This window comes from Panthera leo, chromosome C1 (genome assembly GCF_018350215.1).
Source record: "Panthera leo isolate Ple1 chromosome C1, P.leo_Ple1_pat1.1, whole genome shotgun sequence".
NCBI classification, from domain to species: Eukaryota; Metazoa; Chordata; class Mammalia; order Carnivora; family Felidae; genus Panthera; species Panthera leo.
The window spans coordinates 140,271,199-140,295,718 of record NC_056686.1 but is presented as its reverse complement, the minus strand read 5'-3'; the positions used below and the strand labels follow the sequence as shown (position 1 = coordinate 140,295,718).

At 42.4% G+C, this 24,520-nt stretch overlaps 1 protein-coding gene and 1 long non-coding RNA gene across 3 annotated transcripts in view; one reads left to right on the top strand and one right to left on the bottom strand.

Moving 5' to 3' along the window:
- The window catches only part of LOC122226117, an 18,743-nt gene extending 12,449 nt beyond the window's left edge, over positions 1-6,294 (bottom strand). Inside the window, exon 1 of one of the 2 annotated variants that reach the window (XR_006205481.1) lies at positions 6,040-6,294. This is a non-coding gene — a long non-coding RNA (uncharacterized LOC122226117). The remainder of the gene's footprint in view (positions 1-6,039) is intronic. The other variant, XR_006205480.1, reaches the window with a different exon arrangement.
- Positions 4,663-24,520, top strand: RND3 (Rho family GTPase 3). Its single transcript, XM_042948754.1, has 5 exons — positions 4,663-5,050; positions 5,532-5,619; positions 17,633-17,742; positions 20,911-21,045; positions 22,488-24,520. Exons 1-5 carry the CDS (start codon positions 4,901-4,903, stop codon positions 22,737-22,739), a joined length of 735 nt encoding a protein of 244 aa, XP_042804688.1. The 5' UTR covers positions 4,663-4,900; the 3' UTR covers positions 22,740-24,520.

Below are 24,520 nucleotides of genomic sequence, written 5' to 3'. Positions count from 1 at the left end.
GGAAGGCATCCTGCATGTTTTCTTGTTTTTTGTATCATCCCTCTGCTCCATTGATGATGCCTTTGAGAGACCTGTGCTTTTTCCTCAAGGTGGACTTGCTCCTTCAAACACTTCTGCTGGAATCTGCAGAGAGGCAGCAACCATGAATAAACAATTAGGAGCAGGCCTTCCATTATTCCACCATGAGCTGATACTCTATAAATGCCCTGAACCTGAAAAGGGGGGTGTCTGTAGTGTGTTTCTAAAGAAGAATGTTTGAAAGTACAGGGCATGTGATTTTCTAAGCAGCCTTATTTTACATCTTGAAGGAGGCAGATGTCATCATCCTCTTGCAAGGATGAAACTGAGGGAAATAATTCAGTCAATATTTGCTCAAGGTCAGACAGTGCATTAGCATAACCTGGACCAAAACCCAAATTTCCTCACTTGTTGTCCAGTGCTCACATCAAGAACACGGAGTTATTGCTTATCATTTGATGCCAACCCTAGATGGCTGTTCTCTGTCAGTTAACCTCCTCTCCAGGCCTGGAACCAACCCTGTTTGTGTCAGATAAAATGTAGTTTCTGTGGGAGGAGTGGCTTCCCCCTAGTAAATAAAGGGTTAACCACAAAGCAAAGAATTCTTTAGCTCAGACCTCTTAGGGCAATTGAATGTTGAATACACATGGTTTATTAACCAATGTATATTGAGGTGTTTGCTATTTTTTCTCTTCTCTTGAGCTTAGGGGGTTAAGTAGAGAAAGTAGAAAGTAATAGGAAGACAAACAGGAAGAATAAGAAAAAGCAGGACATTAAGTAATGTATGATCCCTAGATGGGGTTTCACATCTTCCAAATGATTGTTTTCTTAAGAAAAAGATTTTCAGGGGTGCCTGCGTGGCTCAGTCGGTTGACCATCCGACTTCGGCTCAGGGCATGATCTCGCAGTTCGTGGGTTCCAGCCCCACATCAGGCTCTGTGCTGACAGCTTGGAGCCTGGAGTCTGCTTCGAATTCTATGTCTCCCTCTCTCTCTGCCCCTCCCCCACTCATGCTCTCTCTCTCTCTCTCTCTCTCTCTGTCAAAAATAAACATTTAAAAAAATTTTTTTAAAAAAAGAAAAAACTTTCATTGCAGTCTAAAATTTTAGTCTTTTCTAGGTATCGTTTAGAGCTGAAAAACTCATTGAAGATGAGAAGTTACATCGGAGTTTCACAGTGAAGTGCCAGGTGCAGACCTAAACCTGGAGTCATTCATTCATTCATTCATTCTTTCAAATAATCATGTCATTACCATGCTTCAAGCCCTCCTATATCTGACTACATAATACCTTTAGAATAAAATCCGACTTCTATCATTACATCTCCATTCTTTTTTTTTTAATTTTTTAATGTTTATTTTTTTAGAGTGTGTGCAAGGTAGGGAAGAGCAGAAAGAGATGGAGACACAGTATCCAAAGCAGGCTCCAGGCTCTGAGCTGTCACCACAGCTCATGAACTGAGCTGTGAGATCACGACCTGAACCGAAGTTGGACGCTCAACTGACTGAGCCACCCAGACTCCAAGGCCCAATTGTTTGTTTAGTTCTTGCCTGCTCTCCTCTGCTCTGCTACCTATTTTCTCCCTCCTTCAGGGACCCCAATCCTTCTGGCCCTCCTTCTGTTCCTCATACCCGCCCAACTCTGCCTGTGTGTGACCTGTTCACTCTCTGTTCCCTTGCCTTCCAGTAGACCGTTTCATTGCTGATTTGCTCTCATCATCGAAGACTCAACCTCCTTAGAGAGGCATTGCCAGGCCACTGGGTCTAATCCCTATCTACTATAGTTTAACATGCCGTCCTGTTTTTTCTTCAAAGAGCTTAGCACATGCATTCTTATTTATGTACTTGCTTCCTTATTTATTGTCTGTCTCTGGTTTGGAATGTGTACTCTGTAAGAGCAGCAAACAGGCCTGACTTGTTTACTGTTATTTACACCTCCTAGAAATGTGCCTGGAATATAGCAGGTGCTTAATAAATATTTGTTGAACTAAATACTAAATGAATTTTTTTAAATATTGAATATCTATTACACACTCAGCACTAGATATCCCAAGAAGTAAAGCAAAGAGTTCTTGCTCTAATGAGATTCAGAGACTGGTAACTTCAGGCAGTTGGTTTTCTACTCTATTACACAGCCATTAAATTTCACTCCGCAACTGGCAGATTCCTGGAGATTCAGGTCACCTGATTTCCAAAAATAGTTATCCACTATGATTTTAGATTATTCACTGGTAAAGTGATTATGCCTCTCATTTTGCCTGGGATAGACCCTGTTTACAGTCTCTGTTCTGACATAATCATTAGTAGTACTCTCTTTTGCTCTCAAAAGTGCCCAGCTTATATGACAAATTACATAGCTATCCTATTCATTGTCAGCCAAAAACTAATACTTCATAATTATTGCTAGTTAGAGTGGTTTAACCACATAGACTACATCAATTCAGTAATGTGGAAGATCAAATCATAGCTCTAGAAAAGGGCAACTTCTTAAGTTAAAAATCTGAGGGAAAAAAAAAGGTGGGGGTGGATCTATTCTCCCAGTTCCAATTAGTGAGTCCACTAATGAGGACAGTATTTCCCAAGATATGTTCAATAATTCTAAGACGTGTAAATAAGAGTTACATGCAAAATATAAAATAGATTGGAGATTCTTTACTGTGCCAGAAACTATTCTGCAAAATTCGCTTGCATTTCCTCATCATTACTATTAAGATTCCTATTTTACAGACAATGAAATTGAGGCTTAGAGAGGTTGAATAAGGTCACCCAGATACACTTCTTTGTGTCCTCCTGCCCCCAACCACAGTGCCCATTGCTTCTCAAATGAACTAGCAAATAATTTGATAAAAGTTTCCTGTACTGAAGTAGATTTGGGAAAAGCTGGGTTAAACTATGTTAAGTAGGCTACTTTTCCCTAGAACGTTTTAGAGTCTGTAACATGTCAAAGTGCTTGGCGCATCTTCAAGGATTGATATGGGCACAGTGTCTCCACTACTCATTGGGACACAGGACACTTTTTGTGAGGAGCATTAAAGTTCTGCAGAGGAAACTTTGGCCAATGCTGCTTTGGGAACCTGATTAGGGTCAGCTATCCCTTTCTCTGTGGTTTAGCCCAGCATGTATGTAAACACAGACCCACACGCTGGGTCTGAGTCACAGTCTTCCTTTGGGTTAGGGCACCATTTTCTCAGCTCTGAAAGGAAGACAAGACCATCCTTGGACCCATGAGGCTTCATGGTCTTAGCATCCAATACTTATATCCGTGCTTCTAACCCCCTTTCTGTGTGCCTTTTCATTCCCCATACTGAACACTGTGGGTTTTCACCTCACCTTCTCCTTTATAAGCCTAGAAGTCTCCATAGGGGTACCTATGAGATTTTTGGCCAGTGTCTTTACTACAATTTTTTGTGTGGGTGGCGAGGGGAGAGAGAACGTGGGGAAGGGGAAGAGAGAGCGGGAGAGAGCGCACCTTAAGCAGGCTCCACCCCCAGCCCTGAGCCCAATGTGGGGCTCAACCTCATGAGATCATGACCTGAGTGGAAATTAAGAGTCAGAGCGCTTAACCGACTGAGCCACCCAGGTGTCCCTGTCCTTACTAAAATTTAATATTTGAAATCTTTCCATTTGAAGCACAGAAGATGAAGATGAGAAAAGAAGGACCTCTTATAGGGAAAAAAGAACAAATGCAAGGCCATTTTTACTCCTCTTTCAGACTTTTGGGGTGGGTGGGGAGAAGGATGGATGTGAAGAAGAGGTGGGGAGGGAGCTGAAAGTTGTACCTGCATTTTCCAAGTAAGAATATTTGTGTTTTCTAGGTACAGCTGAAGTTGCTTTGATTCTAGGGAGGGGGAGGCTACAGATAGAGGAAATAAAGGCAGGATCAGAACCCCTCCTACCGAATCTCCTCACTGCAAGAGGGGCAAGGGCTGCCTTGTGTGCTTGGGTCCCTAGTGCATTAGGGCTGAGTCTCTAATGGTTTTTGCACTGAGTTATAAGAATCTTCTTTTCTCTGTTTCCACCTCTTCTACCCACACCCCCAGACCTTTGTGCCTTCTCCTGAGTGACTGAAACTGACAGCTTTCAGAAACCAGTGTGTTGCTGTGACCCAGACAAGCCAGTTCCCGCTTCTGAAATAGCCTGGCTTAGCTATTGTTCCATGGCCTATATACGTGATACAAACCATTTCTTTCTTAAAAAAAAAAAAAAAAAAAAAAAAAAAAACACTTAACCCTTCCCAACCCAAGATTTGCCTCTTATGTTTTTAAACTATGTTTTAACTTTGGTGAGAAATGTTTTTGCTTTCATCAATGTTCATGAGGCTTATGGAAAGCAGCCATAAGCTACTAAAACGTTTTAAAGAAATCCTACTAAAAATCAATATGCACAGATCCCCATTTCCCATCTCCTTCTGGACTTGTACCCTCCTATCCATCGGCTAAGCAACGCTGGGATCTCGAAGTTGCCATAGACTTAATAGGGAAATAGATCCCGCACGGTCACCCTAGAGGGCGCACTGTTTACATTTTCCGCCTGTAACCAGACGGCGCTTGCTCCCAGGCTCCATAAAAGGGGAGGAGGCGGATCAGTTTCCTTCTCTCATTGAGAAAGAGGATTGGAAGGCCGGGCGTATAAAGCCGCGCAGAGAGCGTGAAACAAAGCAGTCGGATCGGAATTGGATTTGGGAAGCGCGGTGTGGAGTCAGGCATAAAACTTGTTGGAGGGGAGTAACGAGCCTGCTCCTCTAGCCCCTCATCTGCGCTGCGCTTCAGGAGTTCCCACCAGCTTTGCGTTTTATTTTTATATGTTTTTTATATAGAGAGAAATATATATATTTTTTCCTCTTAAGAGACAATTCCTGTTCCAAGAGAAAATAAGGCAAGATCAATGAAGGAGAGAAGAGCCAGCCAGAAATTATCTAGTAAATCTATCATGGATCCTAATCAGAACGTGAAATGCAAGATAGTAGTGGTGGGAGACAGTCAGTGTGGGAAAACTGCGCTGCTGCATGTCTTCGCCAAAGACTGCTTCCCTGAGGTGAGTGTGGCCGGCGGAGGCTTGGAGGAGGGGGTCGGCCCTCGGGAATCCCCCAGTCTTGAGTTGGGCTTCTCCTTGCTTTTCCTCCGTCACCCGATTTTCTTTTTTTAAGCAGTCTTTCTTACAACTTTCCCCCTGGTTAGACTGCCCGGAAAGGGAAAGTGAGCTGGAAGCGTGTAGGGGACGCATCTTCACATTCTATTAGCTTCTGAAACTTGTTCAGTCATGTGTGCGGAACCCTGGGTTGGGAGGTTTGGATCCTCAGGTCTTGGAGAGCAGGGTGGTGCGGGTGGTGAGTCAGGGGTTTTGGAAGGGGTCTGCGTGGTTAGTGTGTGATCTGGTGTGTGCGACATTATATATGTTTTTTTTTTTTTTAATTGGGGAGTGAGGAAGCGATTTTCGGAGGGTGTTCTGTGGGTGTCGTACATTTTAGATAATCTCTTTGCCCTCTTCCCTTCCTCTGTCCATTTTGTTTGTCCAGAATTACGTCCCTACAGTGTTTGAGAATTACACGGCCAGTTTTGAAATCGACACACAAAGAATAGAATTGAGCCTGTGGGACACTTCGGGTAAGAGAGTCATCGGACCGCGTGGCCCTCGGGGCGGGTTTCCAGCAGCTCCAGGGCGCGCGGCGGGTCTCGCGACCCCGCGCGTGGCTCACTCCCAAGCACACAACCGCGCACCACCAGCGCCCTCGGCGCCCCTGGGTTAACTTTGCCTCTTCCGTGGGATTCCCGCAGTCCCTGCTCGGTGAAAATTTTGTCCCTTCTGGGTGGGGGTGGGGGGCGACAATGGGTAGGGAGGAATGGCGGGGGGGAGAGAAGGGCGCTGTGTGCCCGCTGGGTGACCCCGCCGTGGGAACTGCTTGTAGCCAGGTGGCCGGGGAGCGGCTGGGCCCAGGGTGGGGGTGGGGGTGTTATGCCGGAGTCGCCTGTGGGCGGCCAAGGTGGCCCGGTACTGGGGAGATGCGTGCGGCGCCTCAGAACTACCTGGCTCGCGACGGGCGCCCCTCCGGGATCTAACCTGATGGTTGTCGGAGAGGCTGGGAGCGCAGCGGTAGTAGTGGGAGGTGGGAGAAAATCCCTGAAGCGACGCAGTTACGTGTGTATTCAGCGCTTGGAGGGATTGTAACGTGAGCGCAAGCAACCGCGGCGCTCGTGACGCCTACTGCCAGGAATGCGCTGGTGGCGCGGGCAGCACCGGGCCCAGCGGTCGCCTGCCCTTGTCTCCCGCTGCCGGCCACCCGCGTAGCCTCGGCGCGAATCTGTAGGTCCGACACCCCCGCTAGCCCCCAGTGATCACGCCGCCGCACGCACCCCCCACCCCCGGCCCTCGCCCTTCCCTCCTGACCCCCGTTGCATCACCCTCTGCCAGCCTATAAGGCCGCGGGCAGCACAATTCGCCTTTGACCTTCCTGTCTAGTTGAATTATTGGCGTCGTGGTAAATTATTTTCAAGGGTCTGGGGTTCAAGGGCGGGTTATCGCCTCCTACGCGCCCACCCACCTACCTGGCGCGCGGTGGTAGAGAGGGCCCGGTACCCCGCGGTGGGGAGGCTCCCAGCGCGTGGCTATTAGGGGTTTGGGCTGGGTCAAGCTTGGTGAGGGCGGGAGGCTCGACCTGGAATCACCGGCTGGCACCGGTTCCCGCCCACCCCCAGCAGTGCTGGGCGGGGGTGAGAGGGAGGAGTACCGTTTCCCAGAAGGGTGACACCTCTGGAGGAGGAGGAGCCACCGGGAAGGCCGTTGACGGTCCCCGCGCTTAGTTCTGGGAGCTTGGGGAGTTGGGCTGCTGCGGGCAAACCGAGCCAAATCCCGGGTGAAACTAGCTTGGAGGAGCGCACAAGTGCCAACACGCAAGCGTTGCCGTCAGGCAGGGAGGCCCCAGAGGTGGGCCTGAGCCCAGCTGGGAGTGGCCTCGTGGAGGTGCTTCTGGACTGTGCGAGCTTCACGCAGCCCTCGGTTTTAACCTCTGGAGGCCCCGAGGGACTCAGGGGATTAAAGAACACGAGGAAGATACCAGACTGACAGGGTCGCCAGAGGCAGTCCGTGCACAAAGGCAAAGGAGAAGTCTCGCACGAGCGCCTCTCACGGCCGGTGCCAGATGCTCCTAGTGTTGCAGTGAGAAGCACTGATTCTGTTACCCCCTGGAGAGGCAGGCTCTTCCTCAAGCTTGGCCAAGGAGAGCAGAACCAGAACCTCACCCTGTACTGTATCGGGGTGTGCACACGGTCTCACAACTATGGGGAAGGTGTTGATAGAATTGCAGTGTTTTCTTATTTCAATAGCTCCTATTATCAGAATTGTTACATAGCCTAGTATTTAATGGGCTCTGATTCCCAGACATCATGATATTTGTTATACTTAGAGTGCAGTACCGCTGGTATGGTACCGGTAATTAGCATCGGTACTTACCCTCCCCCAGCCTCTTTGGACCTAATGCATGATAAGAATTCTTTAGTCTTGGGGTCTGTAAATCTGATCTCGTCTTTGATAAAAACCTGTGTTTAGATCTTAGCTACTGGTTACCAGGGCTTTCTGTGTGCAAATCTCTACCTCCCTGAGCCTCATTTCATCATCTGAAAAGATACAGAGCTAGACAATGTGCAGGGTCTCTCCCAGCTGTATACTTCTTGGCCTTAGTATGCCAGACAGGCAAGTCTTTTTGTTTCCCAGGACGTTGGTTGCCTTCAGCTCTTAGTCTCAATGGATCTGGCACCCGTTGCTGGGGTTTTCACCACCTACAAAGCAAGCCAGGTTCTGAACAGAGCCACTGCTTCCTAGTGGAGTTAGGAAGGAGACTCGTTTGGGTAGGGAGGAGGCATGGCTGGGCCTACAGGAATGCGGGTTATGCCTCCCCTGTGTCACGCTCCATGAGTCACAGGACCACCAATGGAGATTTTAGATTAGGCGACCAAAGAGCTAAAGTGACTTTTTTTTTTTTTTTTTAGGGAAGAAAAGGCACATTGTTTTTTCAAATGCTAGAAAACAAATAAAATGTGGTCAGTTTATAGTTGAGGCTATGCTTCACATGTGCAGATAAATAACACTTCAGATATCCTCAAATATTTAATCCAAACTCAATAGTTTGTACACCCTATGATGATGCTACACATGTAGCACGCCTTGCACACAGTAGTCACCCAGGAAAATCTGTTAAATGAACAAATGAATAATTGTATGCATAGTTTCCAAGGAGATAAGATTCCCTGACGTTCATTACCACTGAATTACCTGTGCGCAAAGAATGGCAACTTTATAAACACTGCCTTTCATCAGATTAAAGATAATCACCTGAAATGAAGTCTGTAATAAAATAATCACTTTTATTTTTATTTAACGTAACAAAAACTATGCATGTTTAACTCAAACATAAAGGTTTGAAAAAAACGTGATTAAGAAAACATCACACTGCAGAATTAGCCAGTAATGAAATCTTAGTTGAAATTTAGATTTATACAAATGGAAAAAAAAGGGACAAGGGTATTATTTAGAATCCTATTATGTCGATGTGAAGTGAAATGTTAACTAAGCATAGCCACCAAGTACTGGTTAAATTCTACGAAATAGATTATTTTCACCTAAAATGGTTTATCATTCACGAGCGAAAGGCATCTAACAAGAGCCACTTCATCAGAGGCTCATCATATCAAATTCCGAAAATTTTTCTACTTCATCTCAAGGTTTTTGTGACAAATTTCCAAACAGGATTATTTTTTGACAAATATTTGACATTTTCTTTGCCCACTAAGACATTTGTTTAGTTCAGGTTGTGAAAATAATTGCATATGCCTGATGCATTCTGATACATTTATTTTTTCCAACTGCTATCAATCAGTTTAACTCTGGAGAGAACATTCAAGCCCAAGACTCCAAAGTCCTAAATGCCAGATTTTTCCCTCCTTCTGGAACTTTGTGAAAGTTAAAGATTAATAGGAAAAATGAGGTATACCTAACTTCTGTTACGTAGAAAGCAGTTCTCTTTGCTGACTTCTGTACTTGGACAGCTTCTCATAAGGGGTCTCCTTCCCCCGCCCAGCAGTCATGGAATTATGCATAGGCAAAAGTGCCAATTTGGGTAGAGGAAAGAACATCAAATGGAATTAGAATATGTGGGACCTCTTTGCACCAAGAGAAGAGAATTCTTTCCCACTTTTTGAGGCACAGTAACTTGACAGTTCTTTCCATTCCCTCACCACCTCTCTCTCTGTCTCTTTCTGTCCCTCTCCCTCCCTCCATCCCTTCCTTCTTTCTTCCTTTCCTTACCTACCATGAATAGGCTTTCTGTTAAGCCTTAGAGATGCAGTATTATTATACAGTCCTGCTCCTAAGAGTCATAGAACCCTGGTAGGGCAGGGGGTGGGGAAAAGGAAGCTCTCCCTGCCTAGTGTAGCTAATATTCAACCTATGTTGAGCTAATTTTGTCAGGTTCTTGAACTCAAGTCCACTGTTCCACCTGGTTGCAGTGTATTTCCCTTGTCAGGCATCACTAGTGCTGATACATCCTTTGGATCCTCCTCAGGTAGGAAACACTTTCCCCCTCCCACCCTCAGTGTACACCCCAATTAGAGCAACCACAAATGGCAATTTGCCAGCTGCTTGAAGTTATTCCAGCCCCCCCCCCCTCCTGCCGGCCAGGAAACAAAACCTTTTAAATAATGCCACCATAAATTCTCTAAAAGGGGGGATTTTTAAAGGTAGTCTTTGGATGCCGGTCCATCCTTAATTGATTTTAATGAGAAAAATTCCCTTTTCATTGATAAGATGAGTATTTGTGTTAATAGTTGCAGAAATGCTCTGAATGATTCTCAAATTCACTCATTGAGTTTCTGCAAAACACTGGGTAATGGTTTCAACATTTTGAAGTGGTAAGTGAGACCAAAGTAGTTCTAATATCTTGAATGTGAATGTTCTAATATCAGAATGTGCCACATTTGCCAAACACAGAGGCAGTTTGTAGCATGAAGCCAAATGCCTCCTAATAATGGAAACTCAGCCATTTGAGGATCACCATATCTTTTCCTAAGTGATTTGATTGCAGTGTAATTTCAGCACACGCAATTTAGGGAGTAATAATCGTTCATGCCAGCTTTTAACCAATGCACGTTAATGTCCACTTTATTTAAGGCATACTATTACTTATAAACTACTCAATTCAGCTGCTAAAATTCCTCTACAATAACTGTGCCATTGCCTCATGAACACTGTTTTGAATCTTGTCATGATGCAAGCTGCTTTTAGTCCATGAGTGCTAAAGTTAGCACTTCCTGTATTAGTTTTTAGCAGAGTAACAGAAAATATAGTTTTCTTTAATTTTTAGACTTATAGGACAAAGGAAGAAAGAGAAATCTTAATTACTCCTGGCCTGACTTTGAGGACATACTCCTCTACAAACACAAGTCAATGCATATTGTATTTGTACCTTATACATCACATTTGAAAAATGGTCTTTGTGGCAAGCACTGTACTGAGATACTGCTTTACAGAGAAAGAAGTGTTGCAGCAATGTTGGGGATTAGTGTGTATTTACTTCAGAAAAGCAGCTTCAAAATAAATAGTTCATTGGTCCCTTTTCTTGTGATTTGACATGTAAATTAACATAGCAAGACAAGACTTACAGAAATGATTATAAAACCAGTAAATGCTTTTTAGGGTATTCTGTGTGCAGGAATTCTGGTAGAGGCTGTGGGAGCAAGGGAGGGTATATTGCAAAGCAGTTCCTGCCTGCAAGGTAGTAATGGCCTCCTCCTTGGTACTGCAGTCCTTGTTTATAGGAGGGTGAATCTAAAGGTTTGAAAGCTGGATTCACCTCCCAGCAAAAAGATCCAAAGAGTAACTGAGGGCCATGGGGCCAGCCCAAGCCCCCTGACTCATTCTCACTCATTCTCACTGAAGCCCACCACAATTCCATCCTTATCTCTAGAAGTTGACTCAATTCTTAAGAAGTCTTTAACATCCCTCCCACTTGGAAACATGCCTACACTTAAGGGCTATCAGTGAAAACAAGATTCTGAAAGTTGAAGAATTCTCACTTAACTTGACATTGTGAGAGAAAGGGAGAGAGAGAATTTACAAAGAAGCCAAAGAAGCACGAGGACTTGTGATGTGAATATCAAGGGACAAATTGCAGAAAACCAGTTAGATCATAAGGTGGTAATGATCCCTACTAGCTTAGTGTTTCAAAACCAGGCTCAATGCAGTTTTCACACTGAAACTCTGTAAGAGATGTGGATTAAGGCAAAACAGAGAGCTCTGAATTTGTACGGTGATTTCCAATAAGCAATATATAAAACTACATTTGGAGATTTGTCCACCATGTATTTTTAAAAAAAGGGTATAAATTCTCTTTCTAGGTCCTTATCTATCTCTAGACCTATTTTTAAATCTCATTTAGTCTGGTGTGTCCCCCCCCCCCCCCCAATCTTGTTTCTTGCTACGTTGCACATTTCGGTGAGATATCCAGTTTAGTTATTCTGATGCCACCTGAAATAGCCAGATATTTCCTCATTAATCCAGTTCCTGCATGTAGATATGACACCAAGGACCAGTAGTTTCTCCAATTAGCTCATTGGAGAGCTGGTGGCTATGCCTGCTGAACTGGTAGTACCTTAGCCATTTTCTGATGCCCTTTATATTTTTATTTGTTTTTTAAAAATGTTTATTCATTGAAAGAGAGAGCATGCATGCACAGGCATGAGCAGGGGAGGGGCAGAGATAGAGAGGAAAAGAGAGAATCCCAAGCAGGCTCTGCGCTGTCAGCACAGAAACCAACATGGGGCTTGATCTCACTAACTGTGAGATCATGACCCAAGCCTAAATCAAGAGTCTGACACTTAACAGACTGAGCCACCCAGGTGCCCCAGGTGCCCCTGATGCCCTTTAAACATCTTCTCAGTTACTATATATTGGCAACTTTACTCAGAGACACCCATGACAAAACAGAAATTTCATTGACATGGATGGAGGGTAAGCTGCCTCAGAAGTTTTAGCAGGTGTTGTATACATTGGTTTTGAAAAATGAGCCTGATGACATAGCATGTGGCAAGGTGGACTTGCTCATGGGCCTCTCCTCCAAGGAATCACACACTTACGTATAATATAAAACACAAAATCTTCAATCTGTTACAGAATGATAATGTAATTTTTAAAATGCCTGTCTACCCTTATCCCTCAAGTTCTGTGACCTCCCATGGTTCTACTTTACATAAAGTATTTTCATTCTTCTATTTTTTAAGTATCTCAATAAGATTAGGAGTTTAAAGTTTAAGCTAAAGCTTTATGTAAAGCTCAAAAATAGCAATCATTTCTACTTCTTTGACCTCTTCTCTAACTATGTAACTGCATTGTCCCCAGAAATTGAGAACATAGATTGTATTTTTGTAGCAACACAGAAATGCCCTCACATTTTCATAAAATCTGTTCATAATTCCTGTTAATCTGAACCTATAAAGAAATAAAGGAAATAGCCTCTCTGGGAATGTTTGCTGCATTTTTACAGGCATGGCGCTTATCCTTCAGACTCCTTGGGAAAATGAATTCAACAGAGTCTTGTACTGAGCCAGACACGAAAGTTCTGCCCAGACTTGATTCACATTCTTGAGATTATTGCTGACTTGAAGCTTTCACTCTGAGTAGAGACGGCATGAGGAAATGGAATCTGGTAATAATTGGGCAGATCATAGAGGCTCGCATGGTAGCTGCTTTCTGGTACAGATGTTCTCTTGCTAGTCACTAAAACTACCAAAAGTTAATATGTTTTCTCTGCCAAAATTATTCAACATTCCAAATTTTACTGTTCTTGGTAGGGATTTCTTTTTGGGGAAGGGGAAACTTTTCAATTTCAGGTTCAAGGAAAAGAGTATTTCAATTATGAAATATTTAGAAGGGTTTGCGGTTCTCAAGCTCCTGTAAAGCCTCAGCGTTTGAACTGGTTTTGCAAAAGCTTCCATAAAGCCTCCCTTTTGGGCATGAATCTTCTGACATATACATTTAAGTATGTGCATATATGGTGTGTTCTATCTTTGTGCAAGGATGACTTAAACAAGCAGGTATGTGTCTGCAGAATTAGTTTCTGGGTGAGGCATTTGGTGACTATTCTTGGGCTGGAAGTATTGCTGTCACCTAGAATTAATGATCCTGAAGACAAAGATGGTTAGACCTGAAGTTTCAAAAACGTTTTTGGAACTTTGCTGATGTTTGCCAAACTTGAACTCAAGAGAACCCCAAACGTGCACTTATTCCAGTTTACCCAGAGCAAAGCCCTCTGACTATATGGGGCGGGGGTGCCAGGGAGGGGGGGGGAAGTGGGCACATTTTACACATGTGGCATGGTTGTTTCTTTACAATATAGAGTTTCCTGGAGTTTTCCTTTTGGTGTTCTGATAGGTGATTAGAAAGGACTTTGGAATGGTGCTGTGTGCTTAAGAGTTTCATGTAGTGTAAGAGACATGCAGCATGTGGAAATTCCCATATGCGTGGAGACCATTTCACATGCTGAGAACGAGTTGTATTTGACAAGCAAAGCTTAGACTAACTGAATTAGGCCTGGGAACATTCCTGGATACTGGAGCACCTACCATATGAACCTCAGTACCTACCATGTAGGGTGGGTCTAGTTCAGTACTTGACTACATAATGATTGGCGCTCTTCTGTGTGCCATGTTCAGTTCTACACTTACCCTGGAAGCTTTTCACGTGCATCTTTTAAATCTATAGACTTTCTTTGTTTGTTTGTTTGTTTTTGTTTTGTTTTGTTTTGTTTTTTGCTGGGTTTTTTTTTTTTTTTTTTTTTTTTTTTTGGCCGTTTGGCTAGCAGAATGTTTTAAGACTTTTCTGGAGGGATATAGGAGTACGAGGCAGATACTGTCCATTTCATCGGCTTGCTTTCTGCTCCTCACTTTCCTGTCACTTCTGCCTTTCCATGTTGCTTGTCACTTCACAGGGGCATTCCTGGAATTCCTCTTCATTTCTCCTTGGCTGGAGAGTTATCCCCGGATGCCAGTGATTACACCCTGACTCTCCAGCTTTGCTTTTCTCACTTCCTTTGTGTAGTAGCATGGGCTTTATAGATAGGGAAGAATTCAAAGTGCTTAAACACAGAGTGAACACTGTCAAATCACACAGGATTTTTTTTTTTTTTTTTAACTGAAGGTCCTGCTTCGCTGATGAATTGCTAGATTTTTCCCGGTAGAACAATTCTCTTATAATCCTGTGTTGTCTTTTGTCTTTTTTTTTTTTCTTTACTACAAAACAATGGAGACAGGTTTTTCTATCCAAAAAAAAAGTTCTAACCTTACCCTAGCAAAAATTTAATGAAGAAATGGACTTTCTATTTTTAATGCCAAATCACTCTTGTAGTTCGTGGTTGGACAAATTACACCTCTAAGTACTAAATGTGAGGATCAGTTTTATTACCACCTTTGGACACTTGTTGATCTAAAAGTACCGTTCATTAGCAAAAGTAGTAAGACAGGATCAAAGTGTCGTTCCTAATTGGGTCTTGTTAAAGCTCTTTAAAATCACCCTTCTATTTCATCCAGCAAGGAGCTTTACTTCCCATGAAAACCTTTACACACAAATGTATTTTCATTCAAAATACTAAACCAAATAAAAACAAAAGAGGAAACAAACCTCCATAAGAATTTGGTTTCAGTTGCACACTGTTTCATTTTCAGGCCTGGCCACTGTCTATATTTTGCAGATATATGGGCATACCCACTGAGCACAGAAGGCAGCTCACTTGAAAGTAGTGAGCAAGACTGGGGCTCCTGGGTGGCTCAGTCGGTTGAGCGTCCGAGCTCAGCTCAGGTCATGATCTCACAGTCCGTGAGTTCGAGCCCCGCGGCAGGCTCTGTGCTCACAGCTCAGAGCCTGGAGCCTGCTTTGGATTCTGTGTCTCCCTCTCTCTCTGCCCTTACCCTGCTCATGCTCTGTCTCTCTGTCTCAGAAATAAATAAAAACATTAAAAAAAAAAAAAAAGAAAGAAAGAAAGTAGTGAGCAAGAATCTCCAGCCTTGACTGAGGGCTGAAGACAAAGCCAGATCCTCCTTGTGTCCATAAAAATGGGTGGGGGAGGCGAACCCAGGACACAACCGGAGGAAGGAGTATTCTCTGCGGTCACCTGGTGACCTAAATGCTGAAATCATTCCTCTGGAATTTACTGGTAGTCCCGATGTTACTCTATTTTAGCACCTTTGTAATTCTCCGGTTGTCTTTCCTAAAGTTTGTATTTGGGAAAGATGGTCTTTGGGTCTTCCCATTGTTAACACAGAGAACTCTTAGTACAGGGAGATCAGTATACTCTCTGTTACATAGAATACTCTCATCCAGACATAGGTCATGTTCTGAAGGCACCTGGATATGCCTTTCATCCAATTCCAGTTGGCCTGATTGAGGCTGGAAAGTAGCCACAGTGAGATAGTTGTCTTTTGTAATGTGAGTGATTTCCAAGAAAGATCTCTGAGGCCCTGTTAGGGTCCTGGCCATCAGAATTGTTAGACAGCTGTACTCTATGAATTTGGGGTCATGTCATATCTTACTAACTTGGAAGAGCAGAGGAAGTCTTTGTGTATGTGTCTGGTATTTGTATACCACTCTGTAATCTGGAATTTTCTGACTGTGCACTTTGAAAAAGATTTCCTAACTTTATTTACAGAAGAAGCTGAGTCAAAGTCTAACTTTGAACACAGAAATGAGAGAGGTTGAGATTGAACTTCACAAAACAAATACAGAAATAACCATTATACCTAGAAACAGTGATAAGCCATCTCATTTCTGATGCCTCTCAAAAATGTTTAAATTAGTGAGTTGTTTGTGAATTATTCTCTTGACCTTAAATTTCTTCTAGTGGCTGCAAAAGCAGTCACAACTCATTTTCAGAGACAGTGCCGTTCCAGTATGCCTTAATATCCAGTATGCCTTTAAAAGGACTTGATATTTTTTAACTCTAAACCCTTTAAGCTTTTGAAAAATGCCTTTCAGTTGTCAGTCTCTGTAACACCAGAGTCCTGATTCCAGATGTGTGTAGGGAGCTACTGCAGCTTGTGAAAAATTCTGGTTTAGATTTCTTCTTGGTTCCTAGAACGTTCCCTACTTGGTTGCTTGTAGACACAGCTGTCCTGGAGTTGTCACTGTCCATCCCGAAAGCAGCTGTTGAAAAGGCCACAGAGTTCCTGGGGTTGCATAGTGAATGCCAGATGCACCCTAACCACAGTAACTTCTAGGTCTCAAGAGCAGCCTCCTGAAGAATGTTGTTTTGATAGAATTGTAAAAGATTATTTTAAAAGCTTCTTTATAGTCTTTCTCTCCTCCTGACTTTGACTACCGAGGTTTTGATTTATCAGGGGACAATATGTCATGTTTTTCTGCTAGAAACGGAGAGTGATGTCAAAATGAAATTGGGTTTCAAAAAAACTTTGGTAGCTTAGATTTTCTTCTTCTCCTCTGGAGTCAAATACCTATATATGTAAAATGATTTTTCATGCTATGCTTGTAAAATGGTAGTATACTGAAAATGATTTTAAAAAATAAATAACATTGGCAAGCTGTATTTAATTTTATAGTCACACCATTGTACAATAATTGACTTCATGTAATTGTTCATCCTTTGGGATTCTAAAAGAAATAGAAATTCTTCTAAACAATGAGACATTTCTGTGGTTAAATTAATTGGCTGGCAACTTGAATCTTTTGGGTGCCCTGGATTTAACTCAGGCCGAGACCCCTGCATCATGCCTCAGTGTCACTCTCAGAGATGGAACTGTGTAGAAAAGTGACATGGCCAATATGGCATTTCTTACATTCTTCGGTTGTAACAGAAAGAGAGTCCACATAGGGTTTGGGGATAAGTTCAAGTAAGCAAGCGCACAAATCAGTGGCTCATCCAAACGTGTAACTGAGATAGGGTGACTCTGTGCTTACTGCAGTTCTCTTTTCGGAGCTGGCCCTTCCCTCCCTCCCCCACTCATCCCATCCGATTACCGGAGAGATCTTGAGGTCTTGTCTCTTTCCCAAGAAGTAGCTCCATTTACGGTGCTTGCTACCACTCAGCTTGTAATAGCAACAATACAACCATAACCATAGTTGAGACTTATCAGTCCCTTACTAAATCCCAGTCATTGCCCGGGTTCATTTAATCCCAGGTGTAGGTATTGTTGTCATCTTCATTTTAGGATGAAGAATCAGAGACACAGAGCCCTAAATGTGCCTTGCCCCCCTCCTTCAGTGATGGAGGTAGATTTGCACCCCAGGCCACCTGACTCCTCATGCTTCTACTCTACACTTCACCCAGGTGCCTTCGGGGACCCTGCACCATACAGATTTCAGCCTAAAGTCCTTGCTCCTCCCCTTGAATTTAAGACAGATGCCAATGAGGCCGCCTTATCTTCTGGTAGAAATGAATATACTACCACTGGGCTGTTGCTTGTTTGCATTCTTCTCTAAGAATTTGAGAAGGTGGGAATAGAGCCATGTGATATTCAGGGGGTTTGTGATATTCAGGGGGTTTAACTCAAAAGGGTAGAGTTAGTAGATGACAAATAAATAGGATTTTTATCTGAAAATGTGTGTTTCTTTGTTTCTTCTCAGGTTCTCCTTACTATGACAACGTTCGGCCTCTCTCTTACCCAGATTCAGATGCCGTGCTGATTTGCTTTGACATCAGTAGACCAGAGACTCTGGACAGTGTGCTAAAAAAGGCAAGTGCTGGAGACAATGGCACAGTTCGGTGCTGGCCCATCTGTAAAACAGAGACGGGGGTTGGCTGGGGGAGCTCAAACACTCCAGTTAATACTTTGCTGTATATTTTGTAATTAAAATGCTGTAAACAACACTCTCATACTACAGCAGCGTTTCTACACACATATGTCAAAGTTTTGACCATGAACCTGCTTAAAATTTTCTTTCATTTTTAGAAAGTACGTGCCCTTTAAAGAGCTTCTGTCTTTACCCTTTGGGCGAAAATGGTGCAGCCAAAAATATTAATATTTGATTACTCTCAAGCATGTGTTTCTTTTTCCATCCTTCATTTCTCCTATAGATTGTGCCTTAGTTTACAGGTTTACATTTGACCTCAGTTCATATATTGAAATAAATGTAATAATAGCTGTTTTGGTGAAGAAGCTGTGCTTTGGTTATGATGTTATTTATTAGAAATAGTACTGTTAAAGGAGGAGTGGAGGTGTGTTTTCAGACATTAGATAAGGTGAAGAGTGATCAGATAGATATCAGAGAGTGATAAAAACAGTAGTTTTAAACATGCTATAAAGAACACATTTGGTTTCTGGAGGTTCATAGGTTCTATAGGTGGAGAAGGGACCTGAGCAAGCTCGGGCTGGAACCAGGGGCAGGTCAGGAGGAAGGGAGCCTGTTGTAGGATGGATCGTAAGTCCTAGGGAGGCCAATGGGGGAGAGGAGTGTTTCTGGGCTGCCACCAACCTAGGACTAAGCCCCTGGCTGGTCACAGAAGGCGTACGCTTGTCCATGGATGAGCGTGTATTTGCCACTCTCTGTTTTCTCAGTCCTGGTCTGAGTGCTGGGAGGTTTCAGAGTCAGAGCCTTCTGTAGATCACCTGCCTCTTCTCCATGCACTAAGGCTACGACAAAGGCCGTGGTTGAGAGCAAGGTAATGTGTTTGTATTTTGTGTGTTTTTATTAGTTTACATTCCCCTATTATGTTTGACTGCTCATCTTGGATGTCATTATGAAATGAGGATTTGAAGGTGATTTATTCCCCCCCTCACCTCGGTCTCTTTACCAAACATGACAAACACAGTTAGTTAGCTCAATGAAATAAGAATTTCTTGAAAGATCAAAGGCTCTTTTTACTCCTTTCAATTTTGAGTAATGTGTTATCTAACACAAATAATGCTAATGTTTGTCAGATTCAGGCAGAAATGCACCTTTCCTATCTTCAGTGCTTGTAAACAATTGCTAGACATGCAGAAGGAAACCAAAGTCATTACACCGCTGAAGAGCAACATAACGACATGTCTACTGCTTGTCTGTAGATCAAAGAGATTGCTTATTTACTGGAGGTTTTACTTGATGTAGTATCAGGTTGTGCATAATTTATGATCAAAAGCCTTGCTCTTATTTTATTTTGCTTTTGTCTTCTAAGATCTAATGAATAGTGACTTTGGCCTTAGAGATATTAATGAATGTGTTTTACATTTGTGTGAAGTTTAAGGCTCATGATAACCCGTGCAGTGGTTTGTCTTGATTAATTGAGTCTTTAAGTCCTCGAATATCAAAGAGTTTAGAGTGTCATAAAACAGGATAGATCTTTTTTCCTTTTTCAATTCATCTTGCAGTTCGAACTCCAGTGTCATCTAGCAAATGGTAGATGCTTCTAAATAACTCTGGAAGGAAGGGAGGAGAGAAGGAGGGATTTGGTAGAAAAATTAGGCTCTTGTGGAAAGCATGTTTGTACCTTTTTGTCTGCCCAAAGTACACCTCTAGATCTGGAGATGTCCCCTTTAGTGGTCTTTTAAATGACTCTGGCAGGATGTCCCTCTTATCTAGTATTATATACATGACTTTGTCAACCCTGCTCTTGGGTGGATTCCACAGCTATGTCTTTCTTTCTTTCTTTCTTTTTAATGTTTATTTATTTGTGTTTGTGTGTGAAAGAGAGAGAGAGAGAGAGGGAGGCAGGGCGTGCGTGGAGGAGGAGCAGAGAGAGAGGGAGACACAGAATCTGAAGCAGGCTCCAGGCTCTGAGCTGTCAGCACAGACCCCGACTCAGGCCTCAAACCCATGAACCGTGAGATAGTGACCTAAGCCGAAGTCGGATGCTTAACCGACTGAGCCACCCAGGCACCCCCACAGCTATGTCTTAATCATCTTTGTAACGACCACAGTACTTAGTAGATCACTTAATGTGTACTTGTGTGTGTGGGCTGGGAGAGCCAGCCTGGTTCCTGATCTTGGCTTTCCATTCCCCCATCCCCAGGAGCCAGAGCTCTCCTGGGAACACTCTGAATCCCTGTCTCCCATCATGATGGTCATCTGAAGCTTGAGGAAATGAAACCACACAAAGTCAGCTGTTCACTCTTTAAGAGGACAACTGGAATTCCCTCCTAGGCATTTCTGGAGGCTCTAATAAGTCTTGTCAGGTCACGAAAACAGCTAGCCAAATTGGACTAAATTGAAATATGAAACAACTTATGCAATTTAAAACTAACTCAAGGGCATATCAGCTATAGGACCAGAGGCCTTCCCGATAGCCTAGAGGTGGGCCTTTGTAAACTTCATGATCTGTGTTGATTCAGTCACTTGAATGGAAGTTCCTTAAAGGCAGGCCATTCTGTTTATTAACACTGTCTCCAGTCCCTGAAATCTCACTGGAAATGTTGGCACATGGTGGCTGTTCAGCCTTTCTTGGTGGGATTTGTGGATGCATACCTGTGCTTGTGTTGGCTCTGCCTTGTTCTCAACCTTCCAGGCTGGGAAGTACCAGCTCAACATATCTGAGGATACAGTCATGTGTTAGAATATATAATTATTCCTAAGGCACTTTTATCCTTCAGAGATACCCCAATAATTAAGAAATTATTGGAGCTACCTTCTGACATCACCCAACAAGTTTCTTGCTTAGGGATAGGTAGTGAGTCACAGAGAGGGAGAAGAGATAATAACATACATAAGTGTTCCTTAATGAATCCACTTTAAAAAGTAGTAAAACTTAATAATCTACTCGAAAGATACAGGCAAGTTTGCTTCTTCATCTGAAGTGACATTTTCTTTCAAATGTTCTTTTTGAGTCTCCATTTCCGACGTCCGCCAGTGGAGGAATTGTTTGCTGATATATAGATGCCAGCACTATGCTAATTTTTCATCTTACTTCTCTCTTCCCACACCCTCAGTGGAAAGGTGAAATCCAGGAGTTTTGCCCCAACACCAAAATGCTGCTGGTTGGCTGCAAATCTGACCTTCGGACAGATGTTAGTACATTAGTAGAGCTCTCGAATCACAGACAGACACCAGTGTCATATGATCAGGTATGTATGTTGTCAGTGTATAAATGTGGATTTCAAAAAGGATGACGAAAGTGGAACATCACTCATTATAAATAAAGGAAAAAGTAGCTGCTTTTCTAAAGGCTCCACCAGTAGTCAGCTCCAGGTTAAAAACCCTTGAGTAAGGTGCGTTCTGAGTCCCATGTGTCCGGGTGGACCATCTGAAAACACAGAGGAAAGAGCTGGCGTTCTTTGTCCTCATGCCTCCTACAGCGAGCATCTAAGCCCCTCATGACAGCTGATAGCTCAGACTGTGAAGACCGCAAAGTGATCTGGGGCAGGGTTCAGCTGAGATTTTGATGGTACCTTGATGCTGGACCCTCTCAAAAAGCGTTCCAATATTTGTTTAGTAGTTTACTTTATGAGGATTAGATAAGGATATGTGTGTGCATCAATAAGATGAGTTTGGAAAACATCTTTTAAAATGAGAAATGCTCTGTCATTCAGTAGGGTAATCACATGATATTTGGTTACTGAGTATATAAACAGTGGATCATATTCTACCCTTTGTATACCTCTGCAGCTCTTCCTGGGTTTAAAGTTAGATGGATCTAAGAGAAAATGTGGTCAAATCAGTAATACTCTGTGAGAGAGGTCATCTTACTTTACACTCAGCAGAACAATAAAATACTTAAGAAGGACATTGCCAGTAAAGTAGAACACTGCATAAAACTGTCTTTTAGAGATTCATCATTTCTGTGGGCATCTCCCCCAAGTATCTAGAAAGAATTTGTTTCAGAACTTCATTCTCTGAAAACTTAACAACCAGATTCTAAAGAGAGTTCATGTTGAAATAGCTAGAATTTTCCTTAGTGTTCATCATTTTAAATACCGTAGTCATGTTTGTCTTACACGTGCAATTAATAAAAATCTAGTTACTTAAAGAAGTCATTTTGATGCACACATGCTTATTACTGTGTTCCCTGGTTGTCTGTCCGGTCCATGTTTAGAAATTCTGTATTTTGTGTTTCCCAAAGTTATAGGTCTCATAACAGTGTTATTCATTTCCTCAGTTTATTTTGGCCCTGAGACATAATCACATACATTTCAAATTTGATTCTAAATTCCACTCCTTACCCTTGTTTTTTATGCAGCCTATTGACTAGTTTTGAGCACCATTTAGACTCAAGAAAAATCAGGCTTTCACACCTCTGGGAAGTCAAGCACTGTCTACTGAGTGATGATAACTGAACATTTTAAGACCGAGTCTTGGCTGCAAATATTTATGAAATAATATGTTATAATTTATTACAAAAGAATGCATTTTAAAAACTGGAGGGTTTTTTTTGCAGCAACACTTGGAAAACACAGCTCACATATTTGAAATGTTTTGCAATGCATTATTATTCTGTGGTATTAGGAAGACACTTTATAACTTTCCCAAGGACTTATTGCTGATTGCAATCCATTCTTTTGCTTCTCAGGGGGCAAATATGGCCAAACAGATTGGAGCAGCCACTTACATTGAATGCTCAGCTTTACAGTCAGAAAATAGTGTCAGAGACATTTTTCACGTTGCCACCTTGGCATGTGTAAACAAGACAAATAAAAACGTTAAGCGGAACAAATCACAGAGGGCCACAAAGCGGATCTCACACATGCCCAGCAGACCAGAACTCTCTGCAGTTGCTACGGACTTACGAAAAGACAAAGCGAAGAGTTGCACTGTGATGTGAATCTCTGTCTCTTTAATGAGGACAAGGAAGTCTAGTGTAAAAAACACAAACAACAAAACAGAAAGGTGAAGTCTGAATGAAGCGCACAGCCAAAGTCACGTATTCTGGAGGCTTAGGAGGTGTTTGGAAAGATGCTCATCTTTTTGGAATCCTGTCCTTAGGTTCGGCATGTAGAACAGGCAGTTCAGTGAATACGTTGAAGAGTGTTGAAGTGTGACTTGAAAAATATGCCAAAAAAGAGAGATTCAAATGGGCTAGAAGTAGATAAAGAGGAACGAGAGGACCTCCAAGAAGAAGAATCACGTTCTGAATGGTGCTTGCGTTTTTGTTTTCTTTGTTACAATCTCTTCATGGATCTCTACTTTGATTTAATTTTTAAATGTTTTAATCTCCTTTACAAAAAGTATATATTAATATACCGTCCTCACTGGGGAACTGGCACTGTGACCTTAGCGTTTAGTTTTCTAGAGGATGTGATCTAATTTCCTCCTAGCTCATCATTAAAATGGAAATTGTATCAGGACCCATGGGATATCCAGAGGAAAAGTTTGTAAGGCTTTGAAATCTTGCCTTCCTGAAGATAGCTGAGCGAGATGGTTCTAAAGAAAGGCTTTTGGAGTCTGGCAAGATATGCAGACCAGCACTACAAAGATCAAATAGATCAAATAGAAAAAAGGTGTCCGTTTTTATGCAGTCTGATGGTTCTGTTCATCATTGTGATTGTCATTAAAAAGTGGTAAATTGCTCAATGTAATATTTTTGTGCGCTGTTTAGAAAAGAGGGTGTGTGATTTCTTTTGCCATCATTGATGAAAGTGCAAAGTCAAATGAGAGGTGTCTTGGTTTGACGTCATAAAATGATCCAAGGGGGGAAAATATCTAAAATGTAGGTACTCTTTTCCCCTGAAGAGATAATGAAGGAATAGTAGCAGAAAGCACAGTTTGTGAGTAAAGCTGTCTGGAATTAAGTTACCAAAAGTACAAAGCAAAAGGCCTATTATTTTGGGATGAAGCTCCAAAGTTGACAGCATCTGATATCTCTTGGTTTATTTCACTTTCTTTAAAAGAACATCTCTAAGAGAAGGACCTTCTTACCTAAGCTTTAGAGAATCCTTAGAAGAAAAGTGTGATGTCAGTCCTGACACTACACTAGGGCAATTCCATAGAGCGATTGCTTACCCAGATTCCTCACGTAACCAGATTCAGCCAAGGCCGGTGTTCAATACTTGATTGCTGTTGTTCCGTAAAATAATCAGCATTGAAAATAGTTTACAGATATTTTTTGACCAGTTCCTTTTAGAACTTCTTTCAGAGGAGAAACCAGATCTGACCTGTTTATTGTTGGCGCTTGTTGAAAACGAGCTTTCTTTCCAGTGATAAAGCTTCATTTTTGAAGTGTTGAAGCTGTGCTCCCATTAAATTGTAGCAGAAGAGGAGATTAAGGTAATTACAACATTCAGTCCTTTGTCTTACAAGCACTTTGTTTTGTCTCTGCAAGAAAATACCATTCCAGTCATTTCCCACGAAATACAGACGTTTTACCAACATAATATGCTTTGATTGATGCAGCGTTATGCTTTGGGCAGTATTACAAAATAGCTGGCAAGTGCTTTCTGTATTTAAATATTGTAAAAAGAAAATAAGTTATAACTGTTATAAAGCAGAACTTGCGTTGCATTTTTTTAAATGTTGAAGTCACTTTGTATGTTTGTTTGGTCAATGTTTCCGCAGTATTTATTAAAACATACTTTTGTTTTTCTTTCAAATAAAAAAGTAACCATG